Raw genomic sequence first — 18,412 nt, 5'->3', positions numbered from 1 at the left:
CGTCTTCTATGCACAAACTCAAGAGGCGGATCGTTGGACTCCAGGGGACATCCATGGGAGTCCGTACCGTTTAGCCATTCCACTCTCGGCTCCAGTCTCCCCACATCCACCTCAGCCACAACCAGCACCAAAGCCTGAGTGGCTGCAAGCCCTGCTCCTGGCCATGCAGAGGTGGAAGAAAACAAGGAAGGTGAAAGAAAGCCCACTGAAATAAGAAACCATCTCTGCAAGATAAGAAGTGTGACGTCCTACATCGCATGGGAATGAGGATGTGCTTATATGTATAAATGCACATTTTATAACACAACGCGTTTTAAAGCCGTGATGGTTATGAACCTATCAGAACTCCGCAGTTAAACGTGCTTCTGCGAGAGCAATCCCAGGATGGGTGACCTCCTGAGAAGTCTGGTTTGGGGAGCCAAAAGCGGACAATATTGTGTCATTGGGGGTGAGTCATTACAAGAAGTCCTCCAACTTCCCGCTAATGTTGCCTTCAAGTGTTCAAAAATGGCCTCATGTCACCGAGGTTGGTGCATAAGGCAACCTCGAACGCTGGCTTGGCTATTGATGCCCATTTGATCGAAAAAAAGCTGGCGGAGACGGAGAGCGAAGTGAAGCAAGATCAAGGTGGTGCGGTTCATCATGGCTGGGAGACAGGGTTCTGGGAATACGCTCGGCCTGAAGAAAGGTAGAAGACGAAGGCATTTGCGTCTATTTTTATGGTTGATGGTTGATGGTCGATGTTTCAATGTAGACAAGGGCATTTTCATCTTTTTTGGGACAAAAAACGCACCTGCACGGCACGTGAGGAGAATTTCGTTAAGTTAAATGGTTGATTTGGAGGGATGCCCTAAATTGAAAATTTCTGAAACTTAATGGGGTGCAATTAACAAAATTAAAACATTGGTGTTAAAATTGCAAATCCGTGACAACTTCATAGGAGTAAATTGACGTTTTCCCTATATATATATTATACTTGAAATTTGATCGATCTAAACAATGAAATAAATTCTTTCTATTATACTTGAAATGGAGTGGTACAAAATTGTATGGTGGGAAATGGGAATGGTGTGTGCCCTCCCTGTGTGTTAATGTTATGTCATGTGTGTCACACAGCAAGAGAGGAAAAGTGTGTGGGCAAGGGTGGAGCTAGTATTTGAGATATGGGAGGGGGGGGGGGGGGGGCAAAAAAAAAATTTTAAAAAAAATATTGAGAGAGTAAAACTAAAAAATTTAATAAATAAAAAAAAAATTAAGTGTAAAATTTTAATTTTTTTAAGGAAAATCATGGTGACTAGGGGCCCAAACCCCCAAGCCACTATGTAGCTCCGTTCTTGTGTGTGGGTATAGTTCTCTACTAGTAGTTGTGAGAGTGTATCTTGTCAGTGTACAAAAAGATGAATGATAGGCAGGGGCAAACCAATCAGCCCTGCCCCCCCTCCCTCCCCTTCATTAAAATGAGGTTTTTATAATTAAAAGCAACTTCTGATGACATCAGAAGTTGCTTTTGATTAAAAATATTATTTTTTTAATAAAAAGGGCATGTTGGAGGCCGGTTGGTTTGCCCCCAACTATCATTTCCCGTACAAAAAGGGGTGAGGCAATTTTATTGTTGAATGTGTTTATGTGTAAAACACTTAAACCATAGTATTAAGCTTTAATTAAAGTGAGTTAATAAAAGTTTGTATTGTCTTTGTTTCTCCGTAATATTAAAGAATTAATTAAATAATTAAACTTGGCATTGTTTATTGGCTTAAATTTTTTAGATAAATTATAATTTAACATAGTATCAGAGCTGAGGTTCTGAGTTCAAACTTTAAATCTACAATTTATCCTCATTTTCAATTAAAATAGTTATTAATAATGATTGGAAGTCACTTTTGTTTCATTGAGGGTGACAAGCTTTTGGAATTTAATGGTCACAAAACCCTATACTTTTCATTACAAAATTAATAAACTCCAAAAAGATGGATTATTTTGTGAGATAATGTTTGGGCTTATAAAAAGTGGGATTTGTGCTCGTGGAAATTATCGAGTAATCAGGAATGAAAAAGAATATCTGAAATTTTATGAACAATATAGACTCGAATTTGTGGATTCTCCGATATGAAGGTACCAAATGGGATATATCAAATTGGCATGCACAATAACTGAATATATAACTCATGTGTGGTAGGTGGGCTCTAGGGCTGCCCTTGGGAAGACTCTAGCTTAATTTGTACGTCTCTTTTGAATAGCGAAGCCCTTTTGTTTGAATATATGATAGCTAAACCGACAGGGCAAGTCGACTGGTCACTATGCCAAGTCTTCCCCACTCCGTTGTGGAATGGATCAAACTCATCAATCTGTTGTCCTCACTACAAAAAAAAAAAAAAAAAAAAGTTGTTTAGTGTCGTTCGGGTTAGTATCCTTTGTACAAAACATTGCTAAATAGCATCGTTTCAACAGTAAATGACATTAAATTCAAATTTTTTAGTGTCTTTTACTATTGAACCCAACTTTAGTGTGGTTTGAGACTTTAAACAACACTTAAAAAATTTTCCTATTCATTTATTGGCTTGTTTTACACATTAAAGAGGTTGGGATTGGACGACACTTCTGGAGGTACTGATCTTCCATTTTTTTTTTTTCCTTTTCTTTTTTAATGGTGCTGATCATGATGCTTTATGGTATATTTGTTGGGAGGCCAGAAATTATTGATCTTCTTGGTAAAATTGAGTTTTGTTTTCTTCTCTTCCATTCTTTTTAATGGTGCTAATCAGGAGCCATATATGAGAAGTCTCCTGCAGGAGGATCCTAATTTTTTTTTTTATTCACATTAACATCGTTAAGGGATTCAAACAATACTAAGCAATTAGTGTTGCTTGAATAGTAAAGTGATTCTAATATGGAATCTCAACCCTATATTTACTAACTCTTCAAGGCGACACTAAATGAATAGCATCGTTTTTTTTTTTTTTTTCTCGCAAAAAACATAGTATTGATACTAATTAGTTTTTTTATTTTTATTTTAGTGTGCCTTCCGTACATGCACAGGGATCCAATTGTACTCCCCAAACAAATATCATATCGGTAAAGTAGAAACGTAAATGAACCTGTTCATGTGGAAAATATATATATTGGATTAGTCTATTTGAAATTGAATTAGTTGTCACGTCATCCATTTTCTAGTGATGATAATTTAACACACAATCTATTTATTTTGTAGATTCAATTATATAAAGCTAAAGGTACAGGTACAGCTGCAAAAATTCCGCATAATTTACAATATCCACTCGATCTGCATCCCATTTTGTATGGCAAGGAAGATTTAGTTTAAGACATTATTGGTTCACATGTCAACTAAATGATATTATAGTGATGATGATTGCAATAATTCTTGATAAACTAATGATTTTTACATTCAGCTTGCTTTTAAAATTCAGAATCTGAACGGCGGGCTGATGCGCGCATTCGGCAAAGACTTTCTCTCGGAACCTCATTTGGGTTCCCACTTCTCATTGAATAATTACACATTTTTCAGAACACGGCAATTAATTACCACCAATTATAACGAAGCCATTGTATTTATAAACTCCTCGATCAAGACCTCTCAACAGTCTTTTTCAGACTTCAAATTTACTTGAAGCGTAGATCTCATTATTTTACCATGCAAATATATAGATCGAGGTGCCCATAGAGGATCATCTCTCTTAATTAAGCAATTTTTTTAGGATTTTTTTTTTTAAAAAAAAATAATAAATAAATAAAATGTTTTAATGTGATATATATATATATATATATATAGTGATAAAAATTATTTGTGTGTTCTTAAGTTACTTTGTTTTTGCCTTTTGTTTAGACAAATTATATATATGATTTGCTAAACATCCCCCCGCCCCTCCTTAAAAAAAGAAGCTAGAAGAAGAGTAAATAGAGCAATGGGACCAATATTAACACAAGCATAAAAAATAATAATATATGGAGCAATTCTAGCTAGCTTATAATTTATAAATGAATTATAGCGTTGAACTTCCTATGAGTTTTGGCTTATATATTTATTTATTTAAATGATATTTCGAAACACGGCACCTCCCGCTAACATTGGATTTCTGACCGTAACAAATTGCAATATATAATTAAACTACAACAAATTAAAGTGCTAACCAAACATAGCCCAAGCATGTTTGACTTTAGTGCCTATAAAGCCCAAAGGCAGGCGGCAGCAAATTAAGCATCGAAAGCCGGGCCATCATATGATCACTGGATCGAGAAACAAAAACAATACCATAGGATGGCAGATCAGCAAGCGGTTGAGACGAGAGAAACGGATATCAATGAAGGAGCCGAAATAACAGCTGAGGGAAAGAACATGCAAGAGCGAAAGATATCATGGGCAAAGCTGCGCCGGGTGGACTCCTTGAATTTAGAGGCTGGAAGAGTTTCCACGTTGCAAAGCCATGGCTCCAAGGTCTCTCAGCTCGCTAAATATGGCACCACTTTTGATCGTTTTGATATATATATCTAAATATGGCACCACTTTTGATCGTTTTGATATATATATATATATATATATATATATATATATATATAAGTTCTGATCAGTGATAGTCTTTTTCTTGTTTGGAGCATGCAGGTGAATTGGACGAGGACGTTAAGTTTAGCATTTCAGAGTCTAGGGGTGATATACGGTGACATAGGGACGTCTCCACTTTATGTGTTTTCCAGCACTTTCACCAATGGTATTGACCACCTAGATGACATTATTGGAGTGTTGTCCCTCATCATCTACACTATAGCGCTCGTACCCATGCTCAAGTATGTCTTTATTGTGTTGAGGGCTAATGACAACGGTGATGGTAAGTTTCCTTAATTCGTCTATATATATATATAGTCTTCGTCCTAATTAATTTGGATCACTGATCAAAATCTTGGTTATTTGACTCTGCATGTGCTCCGAAAATGCAATCGTATGTACGTAGGTGGAACATTTGCACTCTATTCCTTGATATGCCGGTATGCAAAGGTGAGCCTAATTCCAAATCAGCAGCCAGAGGACAGGGAGCTGTCCAACTACAGACTCGAAACACCGTCCAACCAGTTGAGTCGGGCTTCTAAGATTAAGGAGAAGCTCGAGAATAGTAAAACTACACAAGTTTTGCTTTTCCTTGTCACCATCATGGGAACTTCCATGGTAATTGGAGATGGGGTTCTTACTCCATCCATTTCAGGTGATCGATCGGTTTGATTGTCGATAAATTAATTAAAGATGCATCCATACATGTCTTCTATATATATATATATATATGCACTAACATTTAACAAATTAATGGGTTTAATTTGCATGCAGTTCTTTCTGCGGTAGGTGGGATAAGCTCGCTGGGCAAAAGTACGTACTAGCTAGGTTTTATCATGACACTCATGAATATGTTATATGTATATATATGCTCTATCAATGATCATTTTTGTAATTAAGCATAACGTACGCACATGCAGTTAACAAAGAATTAATAACTCTGATGCATGTGTTAATCAATCATCCATATATCCATCCATATATCCAGATGCTGTTGTGGGGGTTTCGGTAGCAATCTTGATTGTTCTCTTCTCTGTTCAACGATTTGGCACCGACAAAGTAGGCTTCACGTTTGCGCCTATCATCTTCTTGTGGTTTTTGTTCATCAGTGGCATCGGTCTTTACAACTTGTTCAAATATGACCTTGGCGTATTACGGGCTTTCAATCCAGCATACATCATAGATTACTTCAAAAGAAATGGTAAAAAAGGATGGATTTCCCTTGGTGGAGTTTTTCTGTGCATAACAGGTGAGTCATGATTAGTGTTTCTTCCACTAAATGTATCTACTTAACTATTGTTTACGTTTCTAGGCTTCCAGTTACCGTCTGCCTGTGGTTTTCTATTTATTTGACTGCTGAAATAAATCAGGGACCGAGGCCATGTTTGCTGATCTGGGTCACTTCAATGTTGCTGCAGTCCAAGTAAGTATGGTGCATACCTTAAAGAAGTGATTTGATGCATGTGTTTCAAATTTTAAGGAGTGATTAATTATAAAAATAAATAAATAAATAAAATTTAAGGAGTGATTGGATAAAATGTAAAACCCACAAAGACGTTTACAGTATTTTTTTTTCCCCTAATTTTATACTACAAGCTAGAATATAAAGCTAAACCCAGGAATGAATTTACTATTTTCTTTTTCCTTTTCTTTTTTCGTTGCAAGTCCTCGGGTTCACCTCAAATATATGGTTTATTTTTCTTTCCAAACACTTCTGAAACATTGATTTTGTGATTCAAAATCACTTTCGAAATGTACAGAACTCATTGGAGTCTGACATTCCCCTTGAAACATTTGACAGTGTTGAAACTTGATTGAGTTTATATGCTTGTTGGGCCATATGCATGCACCTAATAGCTAGCCGGCCCGAGGCTTTTAAGTTAAAAATGATGAATTTAACGGAGAGGATCCATTTCATACCATATATAGAATATAGAATATATAGATTGTATTTTGTTGTGTTTAACGTACTGTGGATATGATGTCAAATTCTTTAAATGATGTGATAATATATATAATATTAAATTTGTAAAATCTAATTTGAATAATATTTTGATCTGTTAGATTTAATCTTGAAATAATTAATTCCACTTGTCAAGTCAGTTTCTTTGTTTTAATTGGATTAATTATTCTTTTGGGTTTGATGCTCTCACACACGTACGTACCCGTCCACCCTCCTAACACCATTTTACATACATTGCGTTTTTCATACCAAAATTGTTATTTTAAATTAAATCGTGAAAAATGTATTGTTTAGAAGTACGGTTTGTAAAAAATTGTAATTTGAAAATAAAGAAAAAATAAAATTAAAAATAAAATTACATTTTCAAATAGTGCAATGGAGTGCATTCTTAAAGCGCACCATTTTAAAAATTAAATTGCAATTTTATCAACATTTTTAAAAATCACATTTTTAAAATGGCAAGTTAATGTAAACTCAAACCCACCCTAGCTTATTGGAGTTTAAATATGATACCGATAAGTAATACTTTTTCACCATGATCGAAATTGCAGATCAGTTTCTCTTTCATGACGTTTCCTGCATTAATAACTGCATACAGTGGGCAAGCAGCATACCTCAGAAAATTCCCTGAGAACGTTCATAGTACTTTCTATGACTCCATACCAGGTTAGTGTTTTTTTTCTTTCTTCTTTTTTTTTTTTTTGGGGGGGGGGGGCAGCATTGAAGATCAGGTGACTCCAGTCTCAGAGAGTTTCTTGCTGTGATTACAACTGTGTTGCTTGAGCAATTAACTCATACGTTAAATGGCATGCAGGCCCAATATACTGGCCAACATTCGTTGTGGCTGTAGCTGCTGCCATTATTGCCAGCCAAGCTATGATATCTGGGGCATTTGCAATTCTCTCCCAGTCGCAAAGTCTGGGTTGTTTTCCAAGGGTTAAGATTGTCCATACCTCTGCTAAGTATGAAGGCCAGGTGTACATACCCGAGGCCAACTACACTCTCATGATTGCTTGTGTGTTAGTCACAGTGGCCTTCAAGACTACTGATAAGATCGGAAATGCATACGGTAATTATGCTCAAAAAACTTTATACCAAACTCATGACAAGATCTTTTTTTTGTTGTTTTTAAACATGTTTGTAATCTATGCAGGAATTGCTGTGGTTTCTGTGATGATAATCACCACAAGTATGCTTACTTTAATAATGCTAGTTATCTGGAAGATAAGCATATGGTGGATTGCTCTTTTCTTTGTGGTGTTTGCTTCCATAGAGGGGATATATCTATCATCTGTCCTGTACAAGTTCATGCAGGGTGGATTCCTTCCACTGGTGTTTGCTTTTTTCCTATCGACAATAATGGGGATTTGGCATTATGTACACGTACAGAGATACACGTTTGAGCTGAGGAACAAGGTTTCTAAAGATTTCATTGAAAAATTGGCCACCAACCCAGATATAAACCGGGTGCCAGGGATGGGACTCCTTTACTCGGAGCTTGTACAGGGAATTCCTCCAATATTTCCTCACTTCGTATCTAACATACCATCCATCCACTCTGTTCTAGTGTTTGTCTCCATTAAGCCCATTCCGATTAGCAAAGTTTTGCTGGAAGAGAGGTTTCTGTTCCGACAAGTTGAACCAAGGGACTATCACATGTTCCGCTGCGTGGTGAGGTATGGCTACAATGATGTGATCGAGGAACCCAAGGTATTTGAGCGCCAATTAGTGGAGCACTTGAAAGAGTTCATCCACCATCAACACTTCATCCTTGATGGGGGGACGACTAGTGAGCAAATGGCTGAGCCAGCTGTGAACACCCACCATTCCTCTCTACTGGGGAAAGATGGAAAAGCAAGAGGATCAACCCTTCACGTTGAGGAATTACTAGAACAGCCTAATCCATCTCGCATTTCATCGGGTTCTAATTCAATACGGTCACTCAATGTGGCTAAGTCGACCTATTCTTCCAACGGAAATATCTCTGTTCCGATCCAGGGAGTGGAAGAGGAGATGAAGTTCGTGCAGAAAGCGATGGAGAGTGGTGTGGTTTATCTCCTGGGAGAAGCGGAAGTGGTGGCAGATCAGAAATCATCCTTGTTCAAGAAGATAGTTGTCAACTATGCCTATAATTTCTTGAGAAAAAATTTTAGGCAAGGGGAGAAATTACTGTCCATTCCACATACTAGGCTTCTCAGGGTTGGAATGACATATGAGATATGAGATTCAGAGTCTCAGTAAAATCAAATAAATACGCTGTACGTATACAGTTGTGCTCATAGTTTGCTCCTCAATCTGACAATGTGCAAAACATCTGTAGATTTCTCAAGTTTTCATGTACAGTGTTTTAGGTGACACCTATAGAATTTCATAAGAATGACATGTAATATATTATTCTTTTTTGGTTGTGGCCTTTATATCACATTTACGGTATTTACTATGTTTATTATTTTTTCAATAAACATATACGGCATTATGGATATTTCCATTAATTTAGATTACCGTAAATATGGAATCGGTATTATGGTTATTTTTATTAATTTAGATTACCGTAAATATGGAATCGGTTAATTGATTTTAAAATCAATTAACGATATTGTTTCCTTGATGGAAGGAAACAAATACGGTGTTTACCATTTTGAGGGTCCCTAACCTAGCCTATAAATAGAGTGTCTGTGTACACCATCAGTACAGCCATCAAGCAATAGGCATAGGTTAGAAGATCCCTCAAATAATCTTAATTTCTTGTTCTTCAGATGGATCGTGGAGACGCTTGAGCAAACATGGCTAGAGGTAAGCCTGAATCCTGTTTATTCGTTTTCCGCTGCGCATGTTAGATTAAATAATATGTTGATTATTTCTAACATGACAAAGATGAAAGTATAGAAAGAAAGACAGAATTTAAGTGATTCAGCTTATTGCCTACATCTACAGGAGAGGTGAAAGCCTCTTTTCTTGATTGATTTGATTGTGTATAAAACTCTGTTTATTGAGGTTTATAAGTGATTTAAATAATTTCAAAGTTAAAAAAAATCCTATAATTTAGAGTAAACAACTCACCATTTATCACATATGATTTTTTTCCTTATCACACCAACTCCAATTGCCAAGTAAATTTTGAAGAATCATTCAGCAAAGAGAAAAGAGACTAAATTTGGATGACAGTAATTCTTCCAAACCACCAGAAGGTACGACATATTACAAAGTAGATAAATCAGATAGACAACCAAATCACAAAGAAAGCCTGCAGTAAAAATCAGTACTAAAAAAACTAAAGATAGATAGCTATGACTCAATAGACAGTAAAAAGCACACCATTGACATGTTTATAGAAACCCAAGAAACCATGCTGGTTTTCTTTTCTCAAGGTATCAAAAGTGGATTTAACGGGAGAAATTCATCCAATGTATTTACCAGTACAAGGTGGTGAAGTTTTTTTAAGTTGTGCTTATGGGGATTTTGACATAGGGCGTCAGTGAGGAAGGGTTAAGAGCATGACTAAAACCACAAGATATAAAAACTCACAACACAATTTTTTTGATGATTGTATGATCATGCTGAAGAGCATTAGTAGTTGAATCAGATTTTTTGAACCTGAAATGCGTCTTAATTAAAGGGGATCATATCAGCTCCTATAGGCTGTGAGATAAGATTGCAAGTCTATTAATGTATCAGTGGGATCATCCTGCTTTTATGATCATTTGGAAAAATATCTACTAGCTGAAGCAAATAAATATGTACTAGTTGAGGCAGGCTCAGGCTGTGATATTTTTAATCTTGCTTAGATGATTTTCCCTCTACAATCTACAGATAGAAAACACAAGAAGTTACATGAAGAAGAAACAGGAAGAGCTTCAAGAAATTAGCTGTCATTTTTACAAATCCAATTGAATTTCTCTGGATGATGTAGATGAAGTCGTTCAAATCACCTAAAACGAAATGACAAACAGGAAATGACAAGCACAAATATGCCAAACGGTGATCGATCATGGGAGCAGGTGTGCATGACAATCTTAAATAATTAAATTAGAAAACTAAAGTTGTCTCTTCATATGGATCTCTTGTTTCGGATCCACTCTTATGTCGTTTCTGAATTGTATCTAATACCCTCTGCTCATATGGTTTGCAGTCTCAGCTAATTGTTAATGTGAAGACAGACACAAGCATTAAATGCCTTTTTTGAACATGTATATATACCACCAGACTCTGTGCATTGAAGTGCTTTCTATTATTTTAAGAACTCAAAAGGTCTTTCAGAAGATTCCTAGAAAAACGACAAACAGACCCAACTTCTAATGTCTTTTCTTATTGATATTTGATCTGTGACATAATGTTATTTGATTGAACAATGTTGCCTTCATAGAATTGTAATCTAATTTTAATATGATTTGGTGGACCGTGGTCTTTGATTGACGTTGGTATATAAGGAACTTCTTTTTGTCTGCTACTTGGAAGCCCTACCTTCCATTGGCGTATAATTATCAGCTTCCCTCCTCTGGACATCGGATAGACAAGTCCTACCAAATATGTCAAACTTTGCTCAGGAATTTGAAGACGATGAGCAGTTCCAAAGCACCGTTGTTTCTCAGTCTTCTACCGGGAGTCCACCTCCTGCCGAAAAAGGTCGTGATGCCTCCACTCCCTCCACCATATCCAAAAAGAAAAGAAATCTTCCAGGGAATCCAGGCAAGCATACGATTCAATACTACATTTCTTTTCCAAGTGCAGTATCCATTCATATTAGGATAGTTTGAAGTCTCTACTTTTTCCAGGGAAGGTTGATGGAACTTGGAAGGTCTTTTAAGCATATTCTGAAACAACTGAGCAGGTGAACCACAGAGTTCTGAAAATCTACTAAATTTCCATATTTTTCTTGTGTGTAATTTTTGCAGACCCAGATGCAGAGGTTGTAGCACTGTCACCAAGAACTCTGATGGCAACAAATAGATATGTATGTGAGGTATGTCACAAAGGATTTCAGAGAGATCAGAACCTTCAGCTCCACAGAAGGGGGCACAACTTGCCGTGGAAGCTTAAGCAAAGGACGAACACGCAGGTTAAGAAGAGGGTGTTTGTCTGTCCAGTGCCTGACTGCGTGCATCATGACCCAAGCCGGGCTTTAGGTGACTTAACTGGAATCAAGAAACACTTCTGCAGGAAGCATGGAGAAAAGAAATGGAAGTGTGACAGGTGCTCCAAACGCTACGCTGTTCAATCAGACTGGAAGGCTCACACCAAGATCTGTGGGAGCCGAGAATATCGTTGTGATTGTGGGACAATCTTCTCCAGGTCAAAATTTACATATTTCAAATTCTATCTTTTCTTTTCTTTTCTTTTCTTTTTTCTGTTGGTTATATTTTCGTATTTCCGACTGTAAGAGAAGCTTTCGTTCATCTAGCGCTTGTGTTAATTATATTGCATGGGGTAGCAATAATGGACTTGCACTATGAGATTCATCAATGTTCAATATCCCGTAATTGATGGGGTACAGGAAGAGAATTATCAGGCTGATATGTGTTGCTCTAATCAACGTTTTGCACAGGAAGGACAGCTTTGTCACGCACAGAGCCTTCTGTGATGCATTGACAGAGGAGAATCACAGGGCAAACCAGAAAATTGCTGCCGGAGGAGGAATGTTACAGAGCCACGCACAAGATCTGTTCATTTCATCAGTGGCCAGCCCTGATTCCTTCTCAAATACATACACGACGATAAACTTGTCAATATCTAATGAGAACGGTGACAGTTCACTAAAGCCACTGTCTTTGGACTCAGCTGGAGTCATGATATCAGGTACTTTAGATCCTACTTTCAACCCAAAAACATCACGGACATGTTTTAGCTCTGACAGCGGATCAAATGCCTATCCCATGGCAATTGGTTCCTGTTACACATCAGCAACAGCCCTGTTACAGAAAGCTGCAGAAATGGGTGCTAAAACCAGCGATAATTCATTTGCGCCAATATTACTCAGAGGATTTAATGGGTACTCCATTGGCAGCATGAACTCATCCGGGTCTGCCCAGGAGGGTTCTTCGGTAATTGGAGGCAATATAGGGCCAATTGGTGGGAGCAACAATGGTTCTATTGTGGGAGATGAAGAAACCTATAACAAAGCCTTGGACCCAGGGGCAGGGGATCAACTACCAAGTCATACTGTTTCTCAGACTGGATTGTTTCGCTCTCCTCTTTCTATGCACTCAGAAAACGGACATGCCGGTGATCTGCTGTTTAAACGTGTACACATTGGAGGAGAAAAAACGACTGTTGATTTCTTAGGAGTGGAATCATCTGGGAATTCGAGCACGGGGAAAAAAGGAAGCTACGATGGTAATATGATTGGGTTGGAATATCCAAATGCAGAGCAAAGCATGCACAATTTGCACTCGGAATGGTAAACTCATTCAAGTTTAGAGTAACTTGTACTAATAATGTATCTAATTATTTAATTAAAGCTATCAAAAAAATCAAGTAAATTAGAACGTATATTATAGAGTAAATTAGAAGCTTATAATATGAGGCGTTTGGTTTTTCAGCATCATTGCTAACTTATCCAGCAACTTAACAATTATCAACACCCAACCAAATTCCCAGAAGAGACACTTACATATAGCAAAACACTCTCCCCAAGTATCCACGACAGCAGTTTGATGTACATGTGCCTCTTCACATTTTAACTGAACCAGTGCATTTCTTCCTATAAAAGAAAACAGTGTGGCGAAACATTGTTCCAACTGTAGAATTTTTCTTTAAGTTCAGCATCACTTCAGTAACCAATTTCAATCAGCCAGGTTAAAAAATTTATCTTGGCTCTAAGATCAAACTATTACCCTCAGCACAAATAGCTTAGGCCACAAAAGCCATGGTTAGTGGCCTCCATGTATTTTCTGTCTCTCTGTCGAACCTTGTTCCATTGCAAAGTCAGCAGCCAACATTCGTATATCAGGTGAGATCTCCCAGTTCGCTTTGTGATCCCAGTTTGCGTGTCTTGGCTGGGTTCCGCACCTCTCCAATCCACCAACACTGTCAATCTGACTCTGTATTTCTTCAAAATCTTCAGCAGCAACAGCTTGCCGTTTTCCACTCTCTATGTCAAAGCTTGTTTTGGGCATTTCTGGGCTCATTGCATTGCGCATTGACATGGAAGTGGTGAAGACGGAAGATGCATCCCCCTTTACCTTTGCCCTGAAGTTGTTCTTAGACGTGGGAATTTTAGAATAGAAGATTTCCACAATATTGAGGGCACACCCGCGGTTATAAGGATTCATCTTCCCATCATACCTGTACCGGAAATTCTCATATGTTGTCTGCAGAAATGCAATACAAGACTTGATAACTAAAATAAACGACAATGGGAACAACAAACAGCAATAGAGGTAAACAGGAGATAGGAACCTGATTGGTGATAATTAAATAGAGATGAAATGCGGTAAGACCTCCAACAAACCAAGCAGCTATGAATGTATATAAAACCAGGATTCCTGAAACAGGGGACTTCAGAAAAGCCCTCCAGAGATTACAATGGTATGCGTCCATTATTTTCCTAACGTTGACCCAGCAGAAGGCAAAAACATATAGGCATAGAATGGTTGTGGAGGACACAAACATGAAGAAGAATCTGTAATTCCTCTGTAAAGAAAACACTTCAACCTTGTTAGGACAATGAAAGGTAAGAATACATCCTACAATGACAACCAGCAGAACAGAATGAGAAAATCGTTTCTTGAAACTTATTTGAAGTAAGAAGCATACAGTGAATAGTATATATATAGACACATCCAAGAATGACAGGGAGCACAGTATAAAGAGAAAATTCATTTCTCAAATCTTAATTGAGGAAATAACCATACATGCATGTATGTCTGTTCATATGTAGAGATCCAGGTATCTGTATATGCATCTATACATGTATGTACCATCATGTATTTGCATATGCTTGTAAGTATGCACGCATATACACATTTATATTTATACATACATACGTAACCAGCTAAAGTTGGGAAATAATTGACATGAATAAACCCTGAGCTTGAAAAACATCTCATTCTTTGTATATGTGGGTTGCAAGTAACAGCAGATGAAAATACTTACAGACCATGCCTAAGCAATTTGCCTTTAATAGATTAGGGTGATTACATAACTCATCCAAAGATCATAGTCTTTTAATTTCTTTAAGCAAGTTCAAGGAAATAACCTTCAATTATGAAGTAAAAATTACCCAATCATAGTGATTATTGAAAATCTTCCAATCCAGATCAGAACATCCTACACTTCGTAATATAACACTTTCCTTCAAATTCTGGAAAATAATTTGGAAATCTAGCGAGGAAAGTTCTGCAACTGGTGTCGTCTACTACAAGGGGCAAACTCCATCCCAAGCAACAGAAAAGTGGGAGATTTTGTGATAAAGCCATCTTCCACATTATTATGAATATCCATGGTAAAGAAACTCCTAGATAAAAATCTGATTACTAGAATACACACTGCCAAAATCTATTCAGCAATCGAGGAAATTCCACATGAATCAAGTGAATTATATAATAAATGCATGTGACTGATTAGACCTATCTATACTTGAATTAGTGGCAAAACCGCGCCACCTTTTAAGCCCAATCCCAAGCTTAACCCCCCCCCCCCCCCCCCCCCCCCCTCTTCCTCCCAAAAAAAAAAAAAAAAATTGTGGCTCCACCATTAATTTGAATGTAACTTTTTCAAAGAATGAGATGTCTGCAATCTGCTCCATTGAAGGTAACTTTTTACAGGCATCCAAATAAACCATGTAATTTGAAGATCCTTATAATCTTAATCTCCTTTTTTTCTTTTTCCTCTGGTTGACTTACATATGCGGTAATTCCAATAGTTCACTTCAGCCAAAGGAGAGTCAGAGATCCTGTGTGACCTAGGGATGGAGGACGGATCAATAGTTAAATGGAACTAAATATAACCCAACTGAGTCCATAAAGCAATGAATGAATTTCTAGATTGGAAGACATGCTCCTGTGATTACACTTGTACTATTGAGTTACATTTAACATTTTTAGCCCACACTTAGAATGCATGCCAATGGTTATGATGGAAAGAGCGAGAATAAAATGGCCACAGACAGAGGGAGCTGGAGGATTAAACCAGCCCTAGCATAATTAGGTTGGAAGTGTGTAGGATGATCTAAAAATGTGTGCATGTATAGATCAACTTCAAAATTGGAACATTAAGGACAATTGTAAATAAACATGCATTAAATACTTAAACAGATATCAAAGTAAATTTCTCGTCGATGAAGAAGTTGGTCATATAATTTTATTCTAGATTTAGACAAATAATCACAGAAAGAGTTTGTAACATATGACATATTTCAACATGAACTCCACAATCAGAAAGCCTTTCTGTATTACTTCCCAGATCAAAGACTGTTCCTTTTATGTATTTACATAATATTCTCAAACCCAATTTTTATCTCAAGAAAGTTTAAAGTTGAACCATTGTTTTTTTGCAAGAACGGGCTTCTAAATTAAGAGCATGGACTAATGGTTCTAAAGTGACAGCTTCAGACAACAGAATAATACAAAAGAAACTAAGGACAGCTAGAGCAAATAGACTGGTGGGCATCCAAAAATAATCACCCTTCACATGTCACTAAAGTGTGGTAAAATTCAACATTTTGAGCACCTTATAATCAATCCCTTATGGTATTCAGGAAACCACACAAAATGAGAATACTCAAATTATAATTCAATCGAAAAACAAAACAGAAGAGGAGATTTGAAATGAGCATACCTTCCCAATACACTGTCCCACCCATGGGCAGTGGTGATCAAAACGCTCGACGCAGTTATTGCAAATAGAACAATGAGAGCATCGTGGTGGGCGATATAGCATGCATGTTTGACAATATTTGACCTTAACTACCATGCCATTAACCATAACATCTTTTACAGGTGGTAAGCTTGGCGCACCACTTTGACTTCCAGGCCAATCAGCAGAGATACCTGAGCTATCGCCTTCGTCTTCGGGTTCTGGAGGATGTGGGTTACGAGGAATGATGCCAGGATCTCTTCCAGATGTAAGGAAGAGGAGAATTATAACCTGCAATAGTTGACAACTCAACGGTGCCAATTATCAAATCGTTAATGAAAGTTGATGGTGCAAAGAATAGCAAGATTTCCAGAAAAAGGGTCAAACAGAGTTTTTATTTTTCACATTTTGTAAGACAATCAAAGATATTTGCAAAATGCTCCACAAACACATTGATCATATATATCCGTGACAACATATACGAAATACTACTTATCTCAGCTGACTTAAACTGGGATCTTCATTATCTTATGAAATAAAATATAGAATATAGAAGCTTTTTTTTTTTTTTTCCCTTCTTTTTTCCAATCTCCTTTTAGTCACTCAGCTACGTAAAACTTGAGTTTTACCTACCACAGAAAACAAAAATATTTGCTTTTTATATGCACTCGTATAATCGACCTCGATTCTTTATACAATACATATAAAAACGAAGATGTTAAGTGGGAAGCCAATCAGTAGACAAGGAATAACTCACATATAGAGTGAAGACAGCGCATATAGCTACAACAATTCTGCCCAGATGGTGGTGGTGGAACTCATGAATGAGGCTCCGAGAAACAAAGGCACAAAACAGGACCACTGGGGTCACGATCAGAAACAGCGTAAGGAATATGGACCTCACATCTGGACCAAATATAAGCCTGCCTCCGAGGCAGAATCTCTGCAACAAGTTTTCATTTTTGAAGAATTACGGTCAGGTGAAATAAAGGTTATGAGTTACGATAATGCAAAATTTAACAGAGAAAACAAAAGCTGCTCACATTGTTTCCTTTCCAAAGTTGATAAACACGCAGGGACGGGGAACCATTTGGGTCACCGATGATACGCCTGTTGGAGTCGGAGAGCTGCGGAGGGAGTGGATTCGTATACATGTTTCGTTGCATCAAAGCCATTACCACCCACAAGTGGAATCTTCAGATCTCCTGGTGTCACCTGCGCATTTCAATGTTGAACAGGTACGTACCCACCCGATCTGCATACATAAATTCGCATAAAGATTGCGGAAACATATGTTGGTTGATTGAGCACCAATTATTGTTGCAATCATAAAATAAAGACACAAACTTGATCAATAATAACGCAATGCGGATGAGGGAGAAAGATTGACAACAAAATCAATATTATTCTTACCCCGTATTTCTATATGCAGCTTTACCTTTGTTTTTTAATAATTTTCTTTTCTTTTCTTTCGTATTTTTTTTTTTTTGGGGGGGGGGGGGGGTTGTGGGGGTACCGATCGAGGCTCAGGGGGGTACCTTCCAGAACCCCAAAAATCTGTTGGAGAGGTGATTACAGACAAACGAAAGAGGGCCGGGAGAGGGCGCAAACGGGGTATTATTGCCCCCGTGGCGAGGCACGATTATCTCGTTCTCTTCGCTTTTTTGGGTGCAACGGGTGGACAGACAGGTATATCAGTGATGGGAGTGTTTGCCGGAGCTCTCTCTCTCTCACCCCTGGCTTTGCTGCTCCTCACTCTCCGCGGACAGGACCCTCACTACCCATATTATCCATCATTTTCATCAATGCACTTGGCTTGGTAGTTGGTGGTACTATCCATTGATTTTTCTAATTAATTATTTTCCCCAACCTCTTCATTTCTTCATTTATTTCACACACTTTACTATTTAACTTCAGTGTTTTTATTGTTAATATTGCTTCTGAATTGGAATCTTATTAGTGTTTTTTTAAATACATATATATATATCGCTAAGCAAATTTCATTAAGCATTAATATTTGATGTAATTAATTTTGGTTAGCATCAAAAGAAGAGAGAGAGAGAGAGAAGGGGGGGGTGGGCGTGGGCGTGGGACCGTCCCTT

The 18,412-nt window shown here is 37.5% G+C and overlaps 3 protein-coding genes across 5 annotated transcripts; 2 read left to right on the top strand and 1 right to left on the bottom strand.

Moving 5' to 3' along the window:
- The first annotated feature begins 4,202 nt into the window (after window positions 1–4,202).
- LOC133863560 (potassium transporter 5) lies at window positions 4,203–8,958 on the top strand. Its single transcript, XM_062299552.1, has 9 exons — window positions 4,203–4,450; window positions 4,616–4,838; window positions 4,962–5,210; window positions 5,330–5,368; window positions 5,544–5,804; window positions 5,926–5,978; window positions 7,070–7,184; window positions 7,333–7,587; window positions 7,672–8,958. The coding sequence occupies exons 1-9, from the start codon at window positions 4,274–4,276 to the stop codon at window positions 8,739–8,741; spliced, it is 2,442 nt and encodes an 813-aa protein (XP_062155536.1). The 5' UTR covers window positions 4,203–4,273; the 3' UTR covers window positions 8,742–8,958.
- A 1,373-nt stretch (window positions 8,959–10,331) lies between these two features.
- Window positions 10,332–13,032, top strand: LOC133863534 (zinc finger protein GAI-ASSOCIATED FACTOR 1-like). The gene is made up of 4 exons (XM_062299514.1): window positions 10,332–10,516; window positions 10,974–11,204; window positions 11,411–11,807; window positions 12,061–13,032. The coding sequence occupies exons 2-4, from the start codon at window positions 11,045–11,047 to the stop codon at window positions 12,914–12,916; spliced, it is 1,413 nt and encodes a 470-aa protein (XP_062155498.1). The 5' UTR covers window positions 10,332–10,516; window positions 10,974–11,044; the 3' UTR covers window positions 12,917–13,032.
- On the bottom strand, window positions 12,986–18,153 carry LOC133863541 (probable protein S-acyltransferase 6). Of its 3 annotated transcripts, none has more exons than XM_062299525.1 (6): window positions 17,724–18,153; window positions 17,354–17,565; window positions 17,068–17,253; window positions 16,293–16,601; window positions 13,914–14,147; window positions 12,986–13,825 (listed from the first exon to the last, which is right to left on the bottom strand). In XM_062299525.1, the coding sequence occupies exons 2-6, from the start codon at window positions 17,483–17,485 to the stop codon at window positions 13,385–13,387; spliced, it is 1,302 nt and encodes a 433-aa protein (XP_062155509.1). In that variant the 5' UTR covers window positions 17,486–17,565; window positions 17,724–18,153; the 3' UTR covers window positions 12,986–13,384. The 3 variants fall into 3 exon arrangements, with proteins under 3 accessions (XP_062155509.1, XP_062155525.1, XP_062155516.1); XM_062299541.1 differs by having other exon boundaries at window positions 17,849–18,153; XM_062299532.1 differs by having other exon boundaries at window positions 17,749–17,768.
- Window positions 18,154–18,412: the final 259 nt, after the last annotated feature.

Source organism: Alnus glutinosa, chromosome 1 (assembly GCF_958979055.1).
Source record: "Alnus glutinosa chromosome 1, dhAlnGlut1.1, whole genome shotgun sequence".
Taxonomy (NCBI): Eukaryota; Viridiplantae; Streptophyta; class Magnoliopsida; order Fagales; family Betulaceae; genus Alnus; species Alnus glutinosa.
This window is presented reverse-complemented; position numbering and strand designations above follow the sequence as displayed.

Excerpts from the sequence above, each read along its gene's own strand:
- LOC133863560 (XM_062299552.1), top strand. The coding sequence starts at position 4,274 with ATGGCAGATCAGCAAGCGGTTGAGACGAGAGAAACGGATATCAATGAA. Across the intron at positions 5,369-5,543 it reads GATAAGCTCGCTGGGCAAAA|ATGCTGTTGTGGGGGTTTCG; the intron begins GTACGTACTAGC and ends CCATATATCCAG. Across the intron at positions 7,588-7,671 it reads TAAGATCGGAAATGCATACG|GAATTGCTGTGGTTTCTGTG; the intron begins GTAATTATGCTC and ends TAATCTATGCAG.
- LOC133863534 (XM_062299514.1), top strand. The coding sequence starts at position 11,045 with ATGTCAAACTTTGCTCAGGAATTTGAAGACGATGAGCAGTTCCAAAGC. Across the intron at positions 11,205-11,410 it reads AAATCTTCCAGGGAATCCAG|ACCCAGATGCAGAGGTTGTA; the intron begins GCAAGCATACGA and ends TAATTTTTGCAG. Across the intron at positions 11,808-12,060 it reads TGTGGGACAATCTTCTCCAG|GAAGGACAGCTTTGTCACGC; the intron begins GTCAAAATTTAC and ends CGTTTTGCACAG.
- LOC133863541 (XM_062299525.1), bottom strand. The coding sequence starts at position 17,485 with ATGGCTTTGATGCAACGAAACATGTATACGAATCCACTCCCTCCGCAG. Across the intron at positions 16,602-17,067 it reads GCGCTGTCTTCACTCTATAT|GTTATAATTCTCCTCTTCCT; the intron begins GTGAGTTATTCC and ends CAACTATTGCAG. Across the intron at positions 13,826-13,913 it reads ATTTAATTATCACCAATCAG|ACAACATATGAGAATTTCCG; the intron begins GTTCCTATCTCC and ends GCATTTCTGCAG.